The 22,601-nt window shown below is 41.8% G+C and overlaps 1 protein-coding gene across 5 annotated transcripts in view; it reads right to left on the bottom strand.

The window, feature by feature from the left end:
• Nucleotides 1-497: 497 nt before the first annotated feature.
• The window catches only part of stard4 (StAR related lipid transfer domain containing 4), a 51,153-nt gene continuing 29,049 nt past the window's right edge, over nucleotides 498-22,601 (bottom strand). For 2 of the 5 annotated variants that reach the window (XM_060837320.1, XM_060837338.1), the window contains 2 exons: nucleotides 12,137-12,254; nucleotides 498-6,086 (listed from right to left, as the gene is read on the bottom strand). In XM_060837320.1, coding sequence (XP_060693303.1) covers nucleotides 5,860-6,086; nucleotides 12,137-12,254 — 345 coding nt within the window. In that variant the 3' untranslated portion in view covers nucleotides 498-5,859. Of the gene's footprint in view, nucleotides 6,087-12,136; nucleotides 12,255-13,171; nucleotides 13,240-14,612; nucleotides 14,696-22,601 lie in introns of those variants that run through there. The other 3 variants (XM_060837347.1, XM_060837357.1, XM_060837329.1) reach the window with 3 other exon arrangements.

The raw sequence follows: 22,601 nt of genomic DNA on the forward strand, positions 1-22,601 counted from the left end.
CACTGTAGGGAGGATGCTGTGGTATGCCAACTACAGAACTGTTGTTTACACCAATTTCATATTGATTCAAACAGTTATAACAGATATACAGATCAAATTAGGAGGAAAGAGTGAAGAGGTAGGTTGCACCGAAAAAGGATCCAAACAGGATTTTGTTTGTGTTTCTTTGAGGATTGGAAAGATGATAATGAATTGAAAGGGATACATAAGGAAAATTGGAGGAAAATTAACCACTTCAAATGTCAATAAGCACACAACAGCATACACCTACTGAGCCATGCAGACAGTCTCAAAAGGGAAAAATTCTATAGACCTAATCAGAAAACTAATTCTTTAAAGTAAAATTCTGATGAAGGATTGCTGGATTCAAAAAGTTAACTGTTTTTCTCTCAACAAGTTCTGCCAGACCTGCTGCATTTTCCAACACTTTTTATTTTTGTTTCAGATTTCCAGCATCTGCAGTTCTTTATTTTTAATCAGTTAAACCAACCCTCATTTTTAATGGTGTAAGTCAGGTTATAATTAACAAACATTTAGCTATTAAAACATAACTGCTACATGCATAATGATGTTTCAGGATGACAAGTCTACTGTTATAAGATTGGTCAAGATTTTATATTTAGTCAGTGCAGCATAATTAATTCAGTGAGTATTGAACTATTATTTAAATCATAAAATCTTGGAAACTGGTGGCACATCGCCCAAAAAGGACCTTAAAATAATGGAAACAATACTAACTGCCTTTGTTTACTTGAGTATTGACAAATCATGGGAACAGAATCAGCAATTAGTGACAGAGTTAGGGGCATTCACTATATGCAAAAAATAAAAGTATCTGGTCAAAGTGCATAAACTCTAGACACTGAAGCACAATGAAATGTCCAAAAAAAATGTCTCGCTGTTTTCTTTGGAAACTGGTCAATTGCCTGTGCTGTTCCAGGTTTCATTATTCATTTCTTAATTTAGCATTTTCTACTTTTTAAATCACTACCTTGAAACATTATGAAACAAACAAAACTTCACAAAAGATATTCTAGATATATGTATGTACAGGTCGTTCTGCTATAACGTGTTTCATTAATGCAAATTCACTGAAACGCAATTGATGAATTGTGGATACTGTTTCTAAAGCACAAACTTTTAAAATGTGTGTTGACTGTAACATGATTACATCGCCAACACTTTAAATGCTGTTTCTAAAGAGCAAATTTTCCATAATGCACAGTTGCACAAGAATGCAACCATCACTTTATAGAAAACTACCCGTATATCACAAAATATTTACTTATGCACATATAAACACTCTTATTTGGGAGATGTTGGAAAACAAAAGTAGTAGTAAGTACTCCACAGCATCTTAGAAAACTAATATTTGAAGCCTGAGTCCTTTGCCTCTACTCACCTCTATAATTCACCGAGTTCAGTCATATCTTTGACTTCCAATGCAGGCAACATTCAACATTTGGATGCTGTTCTTTTATCTGACTGTTCTTTTGCATGATTCTAGAATCTAATCAGTGCCAAGTATCCCGTTGATTAGAGATCATGCTCAGGCATGCAGGAAAATATTAGAGGTCGGTACAAATTAAAGTTAGTCTACACTACCTAATACCTGCCTCCACCTTAAAAGGGAGGTACAGCTGCTGAAAATTGTTGCGGAAGTTTGAACAAGAACAGCAGTGAATAGTAATTCCAAGGCTTTCAAATAGTACACTGGAAACCTTAGTCAAGGAGGTACAGTGGAGGAGTAATGTCATCTCTCAAGAGGCCCTGCAGACAACATTCAGAAGACATTGGGAGCAGGTAATTGTGGTGAACGGTGTCAAGAGTCTAGTTCTTAGGTCCTAGAAACAGAGTTTCAAGACATTCGGTGATGTCACAATTATGGCTAAGGTCAATAAATACATCTTCAATGCCATAACTGTCACGGGCCTCTCGCAGGACTTTGTGGGCGGCACGGTGGCACAGTGGTTGTGGGCGGCACGGTGGCACAGTGGTTAGCACTGCTGCCTCACAGCGCCTGTAGACCCGGGTTCAATTCCCGACTCAGGCGACTGACTGTGTGGAGTTTGCACGTTCTCCCTGTGTCTGTGTGGGTTTCCTCCGGGTGCTCCGGTTTCCTCCCACAGTCCAAAGATGTGCGGGTCAGGTGAATTGGCCATGCTAAATTGCCCGTAGTGTTAGGTAAGGGGTAAATGTAGGGGTATGGGTGGGTTGCGCTTCGGCGGGTCGGTGTGGACTTGTTGGGCCGAAGGGCCTGTTTCCACACTGTAAGTCTAATCTAATCTAAAAAAAAATCTAATCAATACACGAAATCCAATTATTCACCTATCAACATTATGTATCAATTATGATCCATACCTCACACGTCACAGGTTCACTTCATCTCATACAGCTTCACACTGGCATTTATTAAAGCATGACAGTTCAACAAAACAGATTACAGGACGGTCACTGACACTATTTCTCCCTCTCATGCAGGACACAGTGTCACATAACTTGAGACCTGACCAGTAAGTGAGATGTTGGAAGAGGTGATAGTGTTGATACAATTAGAGTTTGATGAGTTCACCTATCTTTCTTACATTCTGCTTTGTCCTCATCTGATCATAAGCGTGTTTGATCTACAACCAATAAATGATGAGGGATGCACTGCATTCTCCCACACAACTCCACTCTTCCTGTCACTGAGACTTATGCCTTTCTCTTTTCAGATACCTAATAGGAGTGTGATGGAAAAGGACAAGGATTGGCTATTCAGCCCCATGAACTTGCTCAACAATTCAATACCAGTTGATCTGATTATGGTCTACACTTTCTTGCAAACCCCAATACTTTCTCAGCCATGTTAGTCACAATCTACACGTACCTTAAAAATATTCAATGGCCCAACCTCCACCACTTTCTGGGGAAAGGTTCCACAGATCCAAGGCCCTCAGAGAGAAATACTCCCCTTATTTCCATCTTAAATAGGAAATGCCATATTTTAAAAGTCTGTTTTCTAGTCTCTCCCAAAAGTGGAAATATTGACTTGGAAATAACCCTATTAGATCTTTTCAGAATCTTATGTTTTAATAAGATCACATCTGTAATGTGTACAGATCCATGCAACCCAACCTCCTCAAAACAATTCCAGAAACCAATCAAGTAAACCTTTTCTGAAATGCTTCTCATTTGGTTATGGCTTTCTTAAATAAGGAGAACAAAATTGTACAATTATGATCCCACCAGTGTACAACTGCAGCAAAACATCCTTAATTTATTTTCCATTCCTTATAATTAACAGTATTCATTTGCCTTCTTAATTACTTACTGTTCCTGTACATAACCTGTTTTGAAATACAAGTACTAAGACACTTATCCCTCTGTATCTGAGTTCTGCTTTTTCTTTATTTAAATAATATGCTGTTTTTCTGTTCCTCATTCCAAGACAGACAAATTCCTAATTTTCCACTCCACCTGCCAAGTTCTGCTCACTCACTTAATCTATTATCTATATCTTTTTGTAGATGCCAATGACATCTTCACAACTTACTTTCCTACCTACCTTTGTGACATCAGAAAATATAGCTACGTATATTCAGTTTCTTCACCAAACTCATTGATACGGATTCTAAACAGATGAGGTCTCAGCATGAAAATGACCTATTTTTGTATGCTTTGTTTTCTACCCTCCCATCCTAAAAGGAGAACTTAGAAAAGCAGGAAGGCAATGATGGAGAAGGAACAGTGTCACTCACTCTAACCTTGCAGCCACCAGCTCAGATAATGATAATGCACAAATCTCTGCAGGTGTTGAGACGCAGACATCGGGTGTGAGAGGACAGCAGGAGAGATGTCAACTTGCCTGAAAATAAAGTCACATGAATGCTGCTATCACGAACTCAGGTGTGGACTTTGATGGAGTGACACGTATGCATAACAAAATAAGAGTAGGCCTGCCAGAAAGCCTGTCAAGAATCACGTGATTAGAGAACAGCCCAAGCAACAAAGCATCCACTTCTGGTTTGCAGTGATAACTGAAGTCCCTTGCTGCAGAGGGCAGGCTGCCACAGAATGTAACAGGACTGCTTCCAGGATACCAGACATGACCTGCATGATTTGCTGCATATGGTCACAAAATAGTAGGACCTTGAGGTATGGGGCTCCCTTCTAGTTGCTGTACATTTAAAACTCATAGGCCATGTTTTTTAAAAATGGTCTGTATGCAGTCAATGACATGTTGAACCACAGAGATGCCTATAATCCTCATAAAGCTGCTTGCTCTCTACACCTGGTTCTCTAGAAAGAAAAATGAAATGTATTCAGCTCTCTTGAAATACAGAGCCTCAATGACTTCTCTTTGTTAACAGTGAAAAATAGACTGGGAGGTGTGGCAAATATCAGCGGTTCCTGGAGGAAGCCAAAGCATTAAAGTTCATGACTGGGTCACTTCCATACAACTGGCAATGTCACCCTCATCCTTCTTTCAGTTGTAGTGTGAATGCAGCAGGTAGCAGATTTCAGAGTAAACATCTTTAGCTAAGCAGTGATATCTAACACTATTCTTCACTGAGGTTCTGGGAGTAGAATTCTCAGAGAATCACTGAATCCCTACAGTGTGCAAAGAGGATGTTCAGCCATCAAGTCTGCACTGACCCTCTGAAGAATATCCCATCCAAACAAAGCCCATTAGCCCATCTCCATAACCCTACAATTACTGTGGCTAACCCACCCAGCCTGACATTCCTGGATACTGCAGACAATTTAACATGGGCAATCCACCTAACCAGCACATCTTTGGTCTGTGGGAGGAAAGAGGAGCTGCTGGCAGAAACCCATGCAGATATGGGGAGAATATGTAAACTCCACACAGACTGTCACCCGAGGCTGAAATTGAACCCTGGTCCCTGGCATTGTGAGGCATCTGGCCTAACCACTAAGCCCTTGTGCTGCCCTTTCCCTGAACATTTGTCAAATACGGTATCTTACTGGGAGCCCTTTTCGTCCCTGCTTTGTGCTGCTTCTACTCATTTTCCATGTCATGCCACAGATCAAGAGCATTGAAAAGATCTACATTCCTGACTGGGAGTAGATAGTGCAGATTCCTTTAAGGCATGGCAAAGTCCTTCAGCACTCCTTGTGTACTTTAGCATCTCTTAACTCTGCAAGCCATCAAAAATGTTTACAGTCACATCAAGAGCTAATGGGAATTAATCAGCAAGTAATTTGGAAGCTGTTGATTTATTTAAATAATGCTGAGGGGGAAGTCCTTTCTGCTACTGAAAGCATATTCTAACATAGGATATTAGCTGGACTGTTGAACTTAAAATTGCATTGCTGGCAGTAAATCAACTTTGACTGATGTCATGATGTACCAATCCCTCATAATTCCTGCGGTTACTCCCTTCCTGTGCACGGTAAGACCTTGGCTACAGTTATTTCTGGTGCAACCAGCACTGGATGTTCCTATTCACACTATGGTTGCCAGTTTGGAGATAAACTGGCACCTGCAAGGTCAAATTTGCACTTTGCATTTGAAATTTATGGCCTTTCAATGGCCTCCAGACTAAACCGATTTTCTTAATTTTTTGAATTACAATATTTTACTCTTTGAATTTCAAATAATGTTGCTAAAATATATTAAGAACATAGTGATCAGAATTTAAGTTGATTATCTATATACAGTTACTAATCTCAATATATCGAAATTGTAATATTGCTTTTACACGCAGAAAAGGTACATTAAATGCTGAAACACTAAGTATGGCCACAGCCAAAGAATATTGCACTTATTACCTACCCGAGCTCTGTAGCACAATAGGAAGGAATTTATGTCAAGAAATTAAATATCAAAATAGTTATTATTTTCATTTAAATCTAAATTTTCAAAGCATTCCGGAGTTCAATGTAGAAGTTGATTAATGAATTTGCCATTGCAGAGTCCACTGCAGTTTGAGGCAGCATTCCTCGTAAATCGGTCTGAATAAAGCCAGTCAAGAGGCTGTAGTCAGGTTCATTCTTCAAAGGAATGCAAAACCATCCACATGGGTGATTAAATCCACGAACAAAATTTGTTTGTTCCTGCCCATATTCAACACTTATTCCTGCATTGGGTCATCAAAAAGATTGCCAATTAATAGAAGTAGACATTTCAAAATGTTACTCTCTAAAATAATTAAATGTTTTTTTCAAGACTACATTATATGTACTGAAAACATTCAACTTACCATAAAAATCTCTTGGCTGGGAAATAATGCTAAAACATTGTTTTTTAATGATATTTTTCAAAAAAAAAAGAGAAACACTGATTTTGGTTACAAGTATTAGGTAGGTCCACTTAAGTGGGGTTGGAAAATTCTGGAACCTTATTGATGAAAAAAATGGCAGGACAAATTGAAATTTTCAATGAAGTTAGAATATTGTTCTATGGAAAGTAAATCAAGTTGAAATAGTGATTGGAGCTAAGAAAGATGAAGATGGATCTTTAGATATCTGGTACTCACAATTTCCAAAGGCAATACACAAAGTTCCACATCAAAGTTCACTGTCAAGAGTGTGGTGCTGGAAAAGCACAGCCGTGCAGGCAGCAGCCAAGGAGCAGGAGAATCATCGTTTCAGGCATAAGCCCTTAGTGATGCCTGACCAGCTGTGTTTTTCCAGCACCACACTCCTGACTGTAATCTGTAGCATCTGCAGTCGTCACTTTCTCAAGGTTCACTGTGCAAAGTTCACTCTAGCTAGCAGAGACTAGGTATAAATCAGTCATTTTTGGTTTGGCAAATGTGATGGGTGGAGTACTGCAACTATTTACAATTTATGTCAATGACTTGAATGGAGGAACCAGTTGTATAGTTGTTAAATTTGTTGATGACACAAAGATTGTAGGAAAACAAGTTGTGAAATAGTAATAATCTATGTATATGCTTTGCAGACTCCTTAAGTGAGCAGGCAAAAAAATTGGCAGATGGAGTACAACTAGGAAAATGTGAACTTGTTCATTTTGGCAGGAAAATTAGAAAAAAACATTTTTTCAAATGGCGAGAGAGGGAGGTTGCAGAAATCTGAGGTGCAAACAAACCTAGGTACATGAATTACAAGAAATTAGTATACAGGTGGGGGCTTGTGGGGGCTGTGGGCATTGTCTGTGTCAGCATTTGTTGCCCATGCTTAGTTTCCTTTGGACTGATTATCAAAGCAAAATGCTGCAGATGCTGGAAGTCTGATGGAAAAACAAGTCTGACAGCATCTGTGGAAAGAGAAATAGAGTTAACATCTCATGTCCATTATGACTCTTCTTTAGAACAATTTTGGATTTGAAACATTAACTCTGTTTCCCTACTTACAGATGCTACTGGACCTGCAGTTTCTCTGGCACTGTCTTTTTAAGCCATAGAAGAAACAACTACATTGCTGTGGGTCTCAAGTCATATGCAGGCCAAACCAGGCAAGGACAGCAGATTTCTTTCCCTCTAGGACATTATTGAACCAGATATTTTTGTTGAAACATGGTCAACATTGTATAATTCCAGAACTTTTTAGTTGGATTCAAATTTCACCATCTGCCAAGGTAGGATTTAAAACTTTATTCCCAGAATATTAGTATGGGTCTGCTGAATTACTAATACAGTGACATTACCACCATGTTATCATCTCCCAATATAGCAGGAAGATGACAATTGTTGTTTATTACAAAGGGAATGGAATATATTTGCCCATATATATCAACTGATAAAGGAACAGTGCTCTGAAAGCTTGTGATTTCAAATAAGTCTATTGGACTATAAATTGGTGTTATGTGACTTCTGACTATGCCTACCCCAGTCCAGCACTGGCACCTCCACAATATATAAGTAGAAATGACTTGCTACATTTATGTTGGATGTTGGTGACACTACACCTGGAATACTGTGTACAGTTTTAACCTAACATGTAAGAACTGATATCAATGTATTAGAAACAGGTCAGAGAAGGTTCACTTGATTGAAAATTTGGATGGGGTGTGGAATTATCTTATGGGAAGATTAGATTAGATTCCTACAGTGTGGAAACAGGCCCTTCAGCCCAACCAGTCCACACCGACCCTCTGAAGAGTAACCCACCAGACCCATTTCCCTCTGACTAATGCACCTAACACTATGGGCAACTGACCATGGCCAATTCACCTGACCTGCACATATTTGTGACTGTGGGAGGAAGCCGGAGCACCTGGAGGAAACCCACGCAGACACGGGGAGAATGTGCAAACTTCACACACAGTCGCCCGAGGCTGGAACCAAACCTGGAATTCTGATGGTGTGAGGCAGCAGTGCTAACCACTCAGCCACCATGGATCAACTCAGTCTGCCACCTTGTGCTCCCGCAAGGAGGTTGAGCAGTTCATCAACTTCACCAACAGATTCCACCCCAACCTTAAATATACCTGGACCATCTCTGACACTTCCCTCCCCTTCCTGGACTTCTCCATCTCCATTAATGATGACCGACTTGACACTGACATTTTTTACAAACCCACCAACTCTCAAACTACCTGGATTACACCTCTTCCCAGCCCACGGCCAGCAAAAATGCCATCCTGTATTCCCAATTCCTCCGTCTCTGCCATATCTGCTCCCAGGAGGAAGAGTTCTACCACAGAACACACCAGATGGCCTCCTTCTTTAGAGATCGCAATTTCCCTTCTCACATGGTTGAAGATGCCCTCAAACGCATCTCATCCACATCCCGCACCTCCGCCTTCAGACCCCCTCTCCAACCGTAACAAGAACAGAACCCCTCTTGTCCTCATCTACCACCCTATCAACCTTCACATAAACCATACCATCCACCAACATTTCCACCACCTCCATACGGACCCCACCACCAGTGATATATTGCCCTCCCCACCCCTTTCCGCTTTCCGCAAAGACCATTCTCTCCGTGACTACCTGGTCAGGTCCACATCCCCCTACAACCCACCCTCCCATCCTGGCACCCTCCCCTGCCACCGCAGGAATTGCAAAATCTGCACCCACACCTCCTTCCTCACCTCTATCCAAGGCCCTAAAGGAGCCTTCCACATCCATCAAAGTTTCACCTGCACATCCACCAATGTCATTTATTGTATCCATTGCTCCTGATCTAGTCTCCTCTACATTAGGGAGACTGGACGCCTCCTCGCAGAGCATTTCAGGGAACATCTCCGGGACACCCGCACCAATCAACCCCACCGCCCTGTAGCCGAACATTTCAACTCACCCTCCCATTCTGCCAAGGACATGCAGGTCCTGGGCCTCCTCCACCACCACTCCCTCACCACCCAACGCCTGGAGGAAGAATGCCTCATCTTCTGCCTCGGAACACTTCAACCCCAGGGCATCAATATGGATTCCACCGGTTTCATTTCCCCTCCCCCCACCTCACCCCAGTTCCAACCTTCCAGCTCAGCACTGTCCCCATGACCTGTCCTACCTGCCAATCTCCCTTCCCACCTATCCGCTCCACCCTCCCCTCTGACCTATCACCTTCACCCCACCCCCATTCACCTATTGTAGTCTTTGCTACACCCCACCACCACCCCCCATGTATCTCTCTGGAGGCTTCCTGCCTCTATTCCTGATGAAGGGCTTTTGCCCAAAACGTCAATTTTTCTGCTCCTGGGATGCTGCCTGACCTGCTGTACTTTTCCAGCATCACTCGGATTTAAACTCTGATTTCCAGCACCTGCAATCCTCACTTTTGCTCAGTCTGTACCTAAAGGGGTTTAGAAGAATAAAAGGTGATTTTATTGAGACATAAAAGATCCTGACTGGACTTGACAGGGTGAGTGCTGAAAGGACTCTCCCTTATGGGAGAGACTAGAATTAAGAGATACAGATTAGAAATATGGGTTCCTCCACTTAAAATGAAAATGAGATGTTTATTTCTCATAGAGGTTGTGACCCTCTGCAACTATTTTCCTCAGAGAACAGTGATAGCTGGGTCATTGAATATTTGTAAGGCAAAGTAGATAGATTCTTGACAAACAAGGAGGTCAAAAGGTTTTCAGGATACATAGGAGTATGGGGCTGAGGGCACAAACAGATCAACCATGATCTTATGAAATGGTGGATCAGGTTTGAATGACCAACTCCAGTTCCTAAATTGTATGTTCATCTATTCGTACAGTGAAAATTTTACTAATGTACAGCCTTACACAAAGCCTTACCACTGGGAGCGTACATCAATAATCTAGTCCTTTGCGAGGCGATGTGTGATGCACAATTTGTACAATGAACTTATGGGAGTAATTATTCCTGATGTTTTGTAGAATTTAGTGTTCAAACTATCAGAATCAAAAATGATTTGGAGGTACCAGTATTGGACTGGAGTGTACAACGTTAAAAATCACAACACAAGGTTACAATCCAACAGGTTTATTTGGAAGCATTAGCTTTTGGAGCACTGCTCCTTCATCAAGTGGTTGTGGAGTATAAGATTGTAAGACACAGAACTTAAAGCAAAAGTTTACTGTGATGTAATTGAACTTATGCAATGAAAAAGACCTGGATTGTTTATTACGGCTCTCATCTTTTAGAATTAACATGTTGGTTTCAGTTCTTTCACATGTAAATCAGAGAATTTTTTAAAAATTTACACTCTCAAGTGAACTTTAACAATTGGTGTCATGTCGGTCCAGGTAATGCATTTAAAGTTGGAGGTGCCCTGAGCGAGACTGTCTGTGCCACAATGTTCTGATTCTAATCCAAAAAAAGGGATTTACAGAATCTTACATGGATTCGGGCAGTTTTTCAGCAAAATAAAATGTAATTCTCCAAATACAAATTCACCCCACAAATTTATATGTGGATGTGTGTGTAGGGGGTAGGGAGGCGGTTATGAGTGTCTGTGAGAGAGTGTGTGTATGGTTATAAAGGGATACAAGTCTGTGAGAGGGTGCTTATGAGTGCGGGAGTGTATGTGTGAGCGTATGAGAGAGAGCTTGTGACTGAGTGAGGGTCTGCCTGAGTGTATGGGTCTGTTAGAATGTGTATGTGTAGGAGTGTCTGAGTCTGTCTGTAAGTCTGCATCTGTCTGTGTGAGACAGACAGACAGACACACATGGACAGACACACGCTCACAGACTCCTACAGACCCATACATTCACGCAGACCCTCTATCATACACAAGCACTCTCTCATACGTCACTCATACATGCCTACATTCACAAGCACACTCTCACAGACTTATGCTCCTTTACACTCACACTCACACAGATACGCACTCTCTCACAGACACTCATACCCTGCCGCGCACACACACCCACATACAAAGTTTATGGGATGAATTTGTATTTGCAGAATTACATTTTATTTTGCTCAAAAACTGCTCGAATCCATGTAAGATTCTGTAAATCCCTTTTTTTGGATTAGAATCAGAACATTGTGGCACAGACAGTCTCGTTCAGGGCACCTCACACTTTAAATGCATTACCTGGACCGACATGACACCAATTGTTAAAGTTCACTTGAGAATGTAAATTTTAAAAAAGTTCTCTGATTTACATGTGAAAGAACTGAAACCAACATGTTAATTCTAAAAGATGAGAGCCATAATAAACAATCCAGGTCTTTTTCAATATATAATTTCAGTTACATCACACTTTAAACTTTTGTTATAAATTCCATGTCTTACGAACTTATACTCCACAACCACCTGATGAAGGAGCAGTGCTCCGAAAGCTAGTGTTTCCAAATAAACCTGTTGGACTATAACCTGTGTGACTTTTTAACTAAGAATCAAAAATATTCTCTTTTCCACCTGCCAGCAAGCAACTGGGAGCAACTCAGCTACAAATATCTGAAATAGAGAACCGGCATTTGAAGATCAATAAATAAATATCTGCATGAGAAATGAATGGGTAAACAGCATTTTTCTACTAATTTGTGATTAGTGAAAAATTAACCTCAATTCTGTTTGCCTTAAAGTTAATACCTCCAGAAGTCTCTCCATTAGAATTCAGTCGCATTCAGAAGCTATAACTTCTTGTAGCTCTTGACTATTTTATTATTGTTTTCTTCCCACAATTCCGCACATTTTTAGAATCCCAAACTGACTGAATTGAAATCAGGCAGAAGACCTGTGTTCCTTGAAGGAAAGCAGGAATCAGAAGGTTGTAAATTTAGCTTCGTGTACTTACCACAAGATAGCAGTCCATTCTGGTAATCAGTGGTATAGGAAAAGTCGATAAACTCTCTTGGTGCAATGAGATTCCACAACTGTCCTGCTGTAGTGTAACGCATCAAACAGGATCCCTGCTGTAAAGGAGAAAATTAATATATTAAGTTCTTCAAAATTTTCTACCTTCCTTTACAGTCAAGTTGCATTTATATAGCATTTTGAACATAGTAAAACAGTCCCAGGCATTTGACAAATATTATCCACAAAATCTGACACATTGAAGAAGGCTTTAGGACAGATGCCAAAGGTTTGGTCAAACAGGTAGATTTTAAAAAGTACCAGAACAAAGGGTGAAGAAGTTAAGAGAGAATGACAGAACTTTGCATCTTGACAGTTGAAAACCAGCAATAGTGGAACACTTAAAATCGGTTGTGAGAGGCCAGGCTGGAGAAGCACAAAGATCTGGTTCATTTCAAGGCTGCTAAAAATCACAGAGAGAGGAAGGGGCAAGGCATTGAGGATTCTGGAAACAAGGATTAAAATTGAGTATTGCTAGACCAGAAACGAGTGTATTCAGTGACCTCGAGAATGATGGATGAACAGAATTCAGTGTAAGCTAGGAGGCAGAGTTTGGGATGAACTGAAATTTATTGAGGGTGGAATAAGGAAGGCTGTCCAGAGTAACTCAAAAATAATCACGTTTGGACGTACCAAAGGCATGGGTAGGAGTTTCAGCAGTAAGTGAGCTGAGGCAGGGGTAAAACCAAGCAATTTAATGACATAGGACTGCATTCATCTGGTTCTATTCTTTTCTAGCTAGTCTTAATCAGGAATCACCCTCACTATCTTCTGTTCCCTCTCCCACACTATTCTTGACTTCAGTTGACTCTTTCACTATTTATCAATTATCAGGCTTCTGATCTGACATTGAGACCAGATGGTGCCTCTGGAGGAGGATGGTGTGGACAATTGTGTCAAAGGCAAATATTCTTTCATTTATGTGAAAATGTATCATAAAATAAGTGAAACAAATAATAATTCAATAAAAACTTACAAAGTAAAATTGTCTCCCACATCACTGTGACATTGACAATAATTCTACGGAGTTTTCATTCTCTAAGTCATAGAGGGGTGTTGTGCACATTGGTAATGCATCCCAGACCAGAGTGCCAGGATAAGTCATATACCAGGTCTCGTTAACTATATAAGGTATATTAATAATGTGTCAAATAGGCTGATTATCAGAATGAAAAATGTGTTGCTGGAAAAGCGCAGCAGGTCAGGCAGCATCCAAGGCGCATAAGCCCTTCTTCAGGAATGAGGAGGGTGTGCCAAGAAGACTAAGGTAAAAGGTAGGGAGGAGGGACTTGGGGGAGGGGCGTTGGGAATAGGATAGGTGGAAGGAGGTTAAGGTGAGGGTGATCGGCTGGAGAGGGGGTGGGGCGGAGAGGTCGGGAAGAAGATTGCAGGTCAAGAAGGCGGTGCTGAGTCCGAGGGTTGGGACTGAGATAAGGTGGGGGAGGGGAAATGAGGAAGCTGGAGAAATCTGCATTCATCCCTTGTGGTTGGAGGGTTCCTAGGAGGAAGATGAGGCGCTCTTCCTCCAGGCGTCGTGTTGCCATGATCTGGCGATGGAGGAGGCCAAGGACCTGCATGTCCTTGGCGGAGTGGGAGGGGGAGTTAAAGTGTTCAGCCACAGAGCGGCTGGGTCGGTTGCTGTGGGTGTCCCAGAGGTGTTCTCTGAAACGTTCCGCAAGTAGGCGGCCTGTCTCCCCAATGTGGAGGAGACCACATCGGGTGCACGGATACAGTAAATAATGTCTGTGGAGATGCAGGTGAATTTGTGATGGATATGGAAGGATCCCTTGGGGCCTTGGAGGGAAGTGAGGGGGGAGGTGTGGGCGTAAGTTTTGCATTTCTTGCGATTGCAGGGGCAAGTGCCAGGAGTGGAGGGTGTGTGGACCTGACGAGGGAGTCACGGAGGGAGTGGTCTTTCCGGAACGCTGATAGGGGAGGGGAGGGAAATATATCCTTGGTGGTGGGGTCTGTTTGGAGGTGGCGGAAATGACGAATGATGATACGATGTATCTGGAGGTTGGTGGGCTGGTAGGTGAGGACCAGTGGGGTTCGGCCCTGGTGGCGATTGGAGGGGCGGGTTCAAGGGCGGAGGAGCGGGAAGTGGAGGAGATGCGGTGGAGAGCATTGTCAACACGGGCAACACGATGCCTGGAGGAAGAGCACCTCATCTTCCGCCTAGGAACCCTCCAACCACAAGGGATGAATGCAGATTTCTCCAGCTTCCTCATTTCCTCTCCCCCCACCTTATCTCAGTTCCAACCCTCGGACTCAGCACCGCCTTCTTGACCTACAATCTTCTTCCCGACCTCTCCGCCCCCACCCCCTCTCCAGCCTATCACCCTCACCTTAATTTCCTTCCACCTATTGCATTCCCAATGCCCCTCCCCTAAGTCCCTCCTCCCTACCTTTTATCTTACCTTCTTGGCATACCCTCCTCATTCCTGAAGAAGGGCTTATGCCCGAAACGTCGATTCTCCTGCTCTTTGGATGCTGCCTGACCTGCTGCGCTTTTCCAGCAACACATTTTTCAGCTCTGATCTCCAGCATCTGCAGTCCTCGCTTTCTCTTGATTATCAGTATGTCAATACTTCAATTATCCTTGTTGGCAGATAGTAAAAGTGGGAAAGTCTCCTGATCTGCAGAAAACATCGGCAAACTATTACAGTACTTTGCCATTAAAGTCACCCTTTATTTACACATGGAGAGTCCATGACACTCAATGGAAGTCCATGGCCCAATCCTCAGAAACAAGGACTGGAGATCAGACAGTCTTTTTTGCTTTTTTGGGTTTTTTTTCCTAAGTCCCTTCTTGCTCCTTCACAGTTAAATTACTCCATTAAGAAACCTTTTCTGATTCCATGGCCGCCACTACCCCCTCTACACCTGATTTTAATCATTTTTTTTATCCAGCTATTCTTGCCAGTGCCGCTGCTGCTCCATCTCACTTTCCACAGACCAAAATTACCACTTTTGTGAGTCATGGTCCATAACAGGAGGTTAATACTGTAAATTGAAGCACTCATGTCTCTCCTTTCCCAAGACACACTTTGTGGAATGGTGTATTTGCAACATGAATAGATAAACTCGTTTCTAATGGGTTTCCTTCAAGGACAAGACAGTAGACCTAACATATACAATTTGTTCTAGTCATTTTCAAGCAGGCTATAAAGTTCACGCCAGATACAGTACTAACACAAAGCAAGATACTGTGGATTGCAAAATACAGTCAAGAAACAAATACATGAAAAACAAGATTAAGGCCTTGACATTCAAAAACAATAGAAACATAAACAAAGAAACAGGCCTTAAATGTGGGAATTAGGAGCAGATCATTCAGCCCTTAAAGCCCACATTGAATGAGAGCATGGCTGATCTTCCATCTCAACATTTTCTCGCATTCATTGATATTTTTAATGTATAGGAATCTTTATCAATCTCAGTTTTGAACTTACTCAAGTCTATAGGGTATAAAATTCCAAAAGATTCACTGACCTCCAAGTAAAGAAATACCTCCAAATCTCGGTCCTAAATGGCTTACCCCTTATTCTAAGACTGTGTACCCTCATCCTATATCTCCCAGCTAGGGGAAATATCCAACCTGCTTCTGCTTCATCAAACACTGTAAACATTTTGTATTTTGAATGAGATCATTTGTCATTCTTTAAAACTTCAGAAAATAAACACCCGGTCAACTTAACCTTCCATTCATGGTCAAGCCTTCTGTCTCAGGAATCAGTATCCTGAACCTTTGCTGTACTATCTCTATGGCAAGTATACTTTTCCATGGGTGAAATATTGTGTTTTTTTTATTCTGCCATTTACATGCACACAAACATAATTCTTTGTTTCTTTATTACGAATCTTACTTTCATTGTTTTCTGTATTGTGAAATCTTTTGTCATAACTGAAATAAGTCCACAGAGGCTGGTACCCCAACTCCATCTCACTCTTTATTTACAGATGGAGAATCCCTGACACTCTAGTTTCCTCGGAGCCTGCTGTCAGGGTGAACAAACCTCTTAGACTCCTGTTCTTTTTTTCTTGTAAGTCCACACAGGCCGATATCCCATCACCAAGTCACCCTCTCTTTACATGTATAAAGTATTTGACACTGATCAGCTCCCTCAGAGCCAGTTCTCAGAGTGAACAGAATCTCTGAAGACTCCTGTCCTTGTCAGTCAGCCAGGGCTCCCTGATTGAACCAGATTAACAGCCTTGATCAGGGAACCTGGTCCAACTGGCTGAGCTCATTATAATCACTACATCGCTCCCCCTCAGTGCAAGACATTAGCCTGGTTCTTTTCTTTTGTAATTCCTCCTGGAGCATTTTAGCACCGGATCAGGTTCCTCCAACTCTACCTTTGATATGAGTGGTATATACTGCACAGTAGCTCGCCCACTGCGTGTGGAGCATCTCAGAACAAATTAATTCTCTTCAGGTGGCAAAAAGTTTTGCAGTGACAACGTCAGTCATATCCATCTCAGATTCCAAGGTATCTTCAATGCTTGATGGAGGAGGAGAACCCATGGGTTCCAGAACAGTTGGAAAGGCAGTTGAGGAGCCAGCCACGTTTTACTCCCACATTGTTTGCGAGTTTGCAGCTTTCATATAGTCTACATGTTTGTTCAAGAACGTTGCATCTACCCAATCTTTATAAGTCACTGGACTTGAACTCACCTCAACCATCGACTTATCCATGTCAGGCCTTTCCTGCGGTTCCTACACCAAAGTGTATTCTCGAAAGTAAACTGTCTGTCTCAGTTTGTAGACTCTTGTGACTGGCATTGGTGTTCCTTATGCTGTTTCACTGTCCAGGAAGGTCAGATTTAAACTGGTGTGGAGTCTTCTCCCTGTTAGCAGCTCTGCAGGAGCTAACCACATAGTTGCATGAGAGTTGATCCTACAGTCAGATAGGAACCGGGACAGTTATTATCCAGTGGAGCTGTAGGCTGTTTCTTTAAGCCTGCCTTCAAACTTTGGACTGCTCTTTCTACCAGACCATTAGATGGTGAATGGTATGGACTGTCCTTGTATGATGAATATCATTTAGTGTCATAGAGTCATAGAGATGTACAGCATGGAAACAGACCCTTCGGTACAACCCGAACGTGCCGACCAGATATCCCAAACCAATCTAGCCCCACCTGCCAGAACCCAGGCCATATCCCTCCAAACCCTTCCTACTCATATACCCATCCAAATGCCTCTTAAATGTTACAATTATACCAGCCTCCACCATATCCTCTGGCAGTTCATTCCATACACGTACCACCCTCTGCGTGAAAAAATTGCCCCTTAGGTCTCTTTGATATCTTTCCCCTCTCACCGTAAACCTATGCCCTCTAAATCTGGATTCCCTGACCCCAGGGAAAAGACTTTGTCTATTTATCCTATCCATACCCCTCATAATTTTGTAAACCTCTATAAGGTCACCCCTCAGCCTCCAATGCTCCAGGGAAAACAGCCCCAGCCTGTTCAGCTTCTCCCTGTAGCTTAGATCCTCCAACCCTGGCAACATCCGTGTAAATCTTTTCTGAACCCTTTCAAGTTTCACAACATCTTTTCGATAGGAAGGAGACCAGAACTGCATGCAATATTCTAACACTGGCCTAACCAATGCCCTGTACAGCCGCAACATGACCTCCCAACTCCTGTACTCAATACTCTGACCAATAAAGGAAAGCATACCAAACGCTTTCTTCACTATCCTATCTACCTCACATTTGACCTTAGGAAATATTTAAAATCCCTGCTGGTAAATGATTGTCCGTGATCTGTAACCAGCACTTCCAGGAGTCCGTATATTGCACAGACGTTCTATCATTGTCCCCATGTTTGATTAATGACGTTATGTACATCCAGCCACTTATATCAGGCTTGCACAATTACTAAGACCATTCAGCCCATGAAAGGATCTGCATAGTCAATGTGTAACTGAGTCCAGGGTTTGCCCAGTTATTCCCATAAATTTGAGGTGGCAGTAAGTTTCGCCCTTGTTGGTACTCACCAATGTGGCAATACCTGCATCCAATCTTGGCCACCAGACATAGCTTCTTGCCAGCAGCTGTATTTTGGAAACTCTTGAATGACCCTGTAGAATTCAGACTGTATCTGGCAGCAACCATTGCTCGGGACAACCACTCTTGCTCCACACGTCGTCCTTTACTGTGTTCTGTCTTTCAGGGTCCAGAAAGGTTCTATTGCTGGTTGTGATGGCCCTTTGGTTTTCCCCATCACCACTTGCAGTTTCAGTTTTGCAGGATCGGACCTGTGTCCAAAGTCTGATATTGTCAACTGTGACCAGAAGTATGTTCAGAAAATTTAAAGCCATTACAGACTCTACCACTGGTGTATCTGCCAGTACAAAGCGGCTCAATGGATCTGCATTTGCTACTTGGCCTCCCAGGCAATGTTCCAACTTGTAATTACATGCACTAAGTATTAGACCCTACAGCTGAATTCATCCTGAGCTATGGCTGGCACGGTCTTGTCCTCTTGATTTGGAGATGCCGGAGTTGGGCTGTGGTGGATGAAGTTAAAAATCATCCAACACCGGGTTATAGTCCAACAAGTTTATTTGGAATCACTAGCTTTCAAAGCACTACTTCTTCAGCAAGTAGTTGTCAGATAGTGATTCCAAATAAACCTGTTGGACTAAACCTGATGTTGTGTGATTTTTAACTTTGCCCTCTTGAAGTAGACATGGCAGGGGTTTGCTTCTGTTATTATTACAAACTTATATCCACAAAGGTATTAGTGGAACTTGCTAATTACACATACGATTGCCAAATCTTCCTCCTCTATATGAGCATATTTACACAATGCATTAGCCAAAGTCCTGGATGTATATGCTTTTGGGCGTTTCTCCCCTTTAGGCCACCTCAGAGCTAATACTAGCGTGATGCCATACAGGGAGGTATCACATGTCAATCCCAGATTTCACTTGGGATCAATGTTCACCAACACCTCAGAAGACCATATCTGGTTTGTCCACTTCCCTGAAAACTATGACTTGGCTACATGACCATTTCCAAAGTTGACCCTTTTTAAAGAATTCATGCAAAGGTCCTAGGATGGAGTCCAAGGAAAGACCTAAGCTCTGGTACAGACATGAGAGCTGGGGCACCTTCGATAACCTTCACTTTATTTTCCAACTGGTGTAATCCGGTCTTGTCGAATCTATAGCCCAAATAGGTTACTAAGGGTGCCTGGAACAAATATTTTTCCCTTCTCAGGCATGCATCTGCCTGGAAGAAGCATCTTAGGGCTATGTCCAAGTTATCTAAGTGCTCCTTATTAGTTTTCCTTGTTACAAACACATCATCTAGATTAATGGTGATCTGGGATAGAATTTGCAGAATGCTCTCCATTGTCTGCTGAAATATTGTACAGGTTGACAGTACCCCAAATGGCCGCCTCATATTGGTACATTTTTATGGGTATTAATTGTAGCATACATCTTGGAATCCTCATCAAACTACAATTGCGAGTACACAGAGCTCATATCCAGTTTTGTGAAGGATGGCTTCCCTTACTAGTTTTACGTATAAATCCTCAAAATGAGGGATTGGGCATTTGTCCAGCTGCAGAAAGCTGTTTACCATTTGTTTAAAATCCCACTAAAGGTGAATCAACCCCTCAGGCTTCACGAATGGTATGACAGGTGCTGCCCATTCTGCAAATTGGATGGGTTTGATGATTTCTTCGCTTTCCAACTTTCTGATTTCTGCCTCTACTTTTGCCCATATGGCAAATGGCACTGGATAGCCCTTGCAGAATTGTGGAATTGCTCTCTGGTCAACATACAAGGTGGCCTTCACTCCTTTGCTAATCCCTAGATCTCACTGAAAAAGATCTATGTATTTAATGAGGACATCACTCAGGCAGCCATTTTCTAATTGAAAAATGTTGAGTCAATTTTTATTAACCAGTTTCACTTCATCAAGTTTGGATCGAATGTTTTATTACAATTAATGGTAACTGAATCAGCTTCTTCTCATAAGAGACCAGAACCAAAGTTGTACCCTTAATCTGTAAATGTTCCCTGGTATAGGTTCTCAATCAAGTTGAGGTCTTGTGCAAACCTAAGAATTGGAGTCCAGAGTGAATTTTGTTAAAGACTGGTTCCATGATGACTGAAATGGCTGCGTCTGCACTGATCTCCATTAAAACTAGGTGATCATTTAACCAGATGTTTATTTTGATTGGTTCTGATTCAGATGTTGAGAAGCGATTTAACTGTCCCAAACCAGATATAGGTGGACTTTCCAGGGTGTACACTCTCCCTATGAGTTCTCTTACTCAATTTAGATTTAGTGGGACTCTTTTGCTGTCTCAAGTCCGTATACTGGGAGCAACTACAATTGCTTAGTGGCCCGGATCCAGACGAACATTTTAACCATTTGGCCAAGCTTGGCTTTGTTTTGGGGTTTGCTGTAGGCTGACCTAGGTCCCTCTAGTCATGATATGTGAGGTTATGTAATTGCTTTCGTTCAAATGATGTGCCCCAAGTTCAGCTGGACTGGTGAGGATGTCCACTTCCATCGGAGCACACAGCAATGCATTGGCTCCACTTGCCTCATTTTCCAATGATAAAGCCAGTTGTAGTCCAGTTAGGCTTCAGTTCGTAGGCGCTTTTGCAAGGGTACCTCATTAATTCCATGTACAGAACAATCTCTCAGCATCTCATTGAGGGTTAAACAAAAGTCACTACATCTCTTAATTATCTTAAATATCCCATCATGGATTCTCCTGGTTCTCAAATTACTAAGTAAAACTGATAGCACCTCAGAATTGAACGAGGTTTGGGGTCATAGCATTCCTTAATTAAATCCTTCAACTCTTGAAAGATTTTAGTATCTGGTGCCTCAGGGAAAGTTAGGCTCCTAATAGTTTAAAAATCTGTGGATCCACAAGCTGTCAGAAGAATTACTCATTGTTTTCATCTGCCCCAGTGTCATTGCCTGGAAAAATATAAAACATTCTTTCCACAGTTTTTGATTGTAGGATTGAATGAGTTAGCTTCCCAAATAATGGCATGATGCCAGAAATTGTTACCCCAACTCAAAGGCGAATGTTGCGAGCAAATTTCTTTAGGAACATGCTTTTCTCTCATCGCCTCTAAAATAACTGTGCAGAGGCCAGCATTCTATCACCAAGTCACACTTTATGTACAAGTAGAGTGTCCTTGACATTGATCTAGCTCCCTCAGAGCCAGCTGTCAGAGTGAACAGGATGTCTGACACTCCTATTCTTATCTGTCACCCAGGGCTTCCTGATTGGGGCAGTTAATCATGTCCAGTCAGGAAACTCATGTTCTACAAGGTCCACCTGGCTGGCCTCATTACAATCACTGCGATAACATTATCGGTTTAACAAATCACTGAGCACAATGGTGATGTGTGAACAGGCAAATTAGGACATATGCTGGAAACCTTAGGCAAGATCAAGTTCATTCACTGCAGGAAACTAACCAGAAGAGTAAGAATAATGCATGTTGATAGGCCAATGTAGAATATATTTTTTAAACATTCATGCTTGACATGCAGGTGACATCAACATTTATTCCCTATCCTTTGTTTTTAGTGAGAGCTGGCAACCCAACCTGTATAAGTCTGTGTGGTAAATGTGCTTCCCAAAGTTTTCTTGGGGAGGGATTTCTAGGAATTTGACCCAGCAATGATAAAGAAATGGTGATAAATGCTTCAGAATAGCAAGTCTTGGAGGAGAACTTGGAGGTAGTGGTGCTCCCATGTGTCCTTTTCCTTCTAGATGAAAAAGATTGAGGATTTGTGAGGTGACATAAAAGAAACCTTACAGTTGCTGCAGCACATCTTGTAAATGGAATGCCCTAGAGCTATTGTGCACTAGGAATATTTTACAGTGATGGATTACTTATCCTGAATGCACTGAATTTCAGGGTAAGTGGAGAGTATTCCATCACACAAGTGACATGTGTATTGTTGATAGTGAAACAGTTGAGTCTGGGGGTGACTCTTCTATTGTAGAATATCTAGCCTCTGATCTGCTTACCATCTTTAGTATCTTGGTCTCATTGAGTTTCTAATCAATAGCGACTCCACCAAGATAAGAATAGTGAGGAATTTGAAAACATAATTCAATTGAATGTAATTGGAAGTTCTTAGATTTTCACTGCTTAGAGATGGTTAGAGGTTGGCACAAGTGTGGTACAATTGTTACTTGCTATTTATTCATCCAAAGCTTAGAGTAGAACTTGATCCAAATGTTGCAACAGGGACAAGATTTTCACTCTTGATTCAATCAGTGTGTAACCTTAACTGATGTCAACAGTGCAATTTAAGAGCTCAAAACTCTAGTTAATACTCTCTTAACTTGCTCAACTGAAGCCAAAGGAAAGTTCATTTCCAACCAACAATATTTTAAA

Source organism: Hemiscyllium ocellatum, chromosome 2 (assembly GCF_020745735.1).
Source record: "Hemiscyllium ocellatum isolate sHemOce1 chromosome 2, sHemOce1.pat.X.cur, whole genome shotgun sequence".
NCBI classification, from domain to species: domain Eukaryota; kingdom Metazoa; phylum Chordata; class Chondrichthyes; order Orectolobiformes; family Hemiscylliidae; genus Hemiscyllium; species Hemiscyllium ocellatum.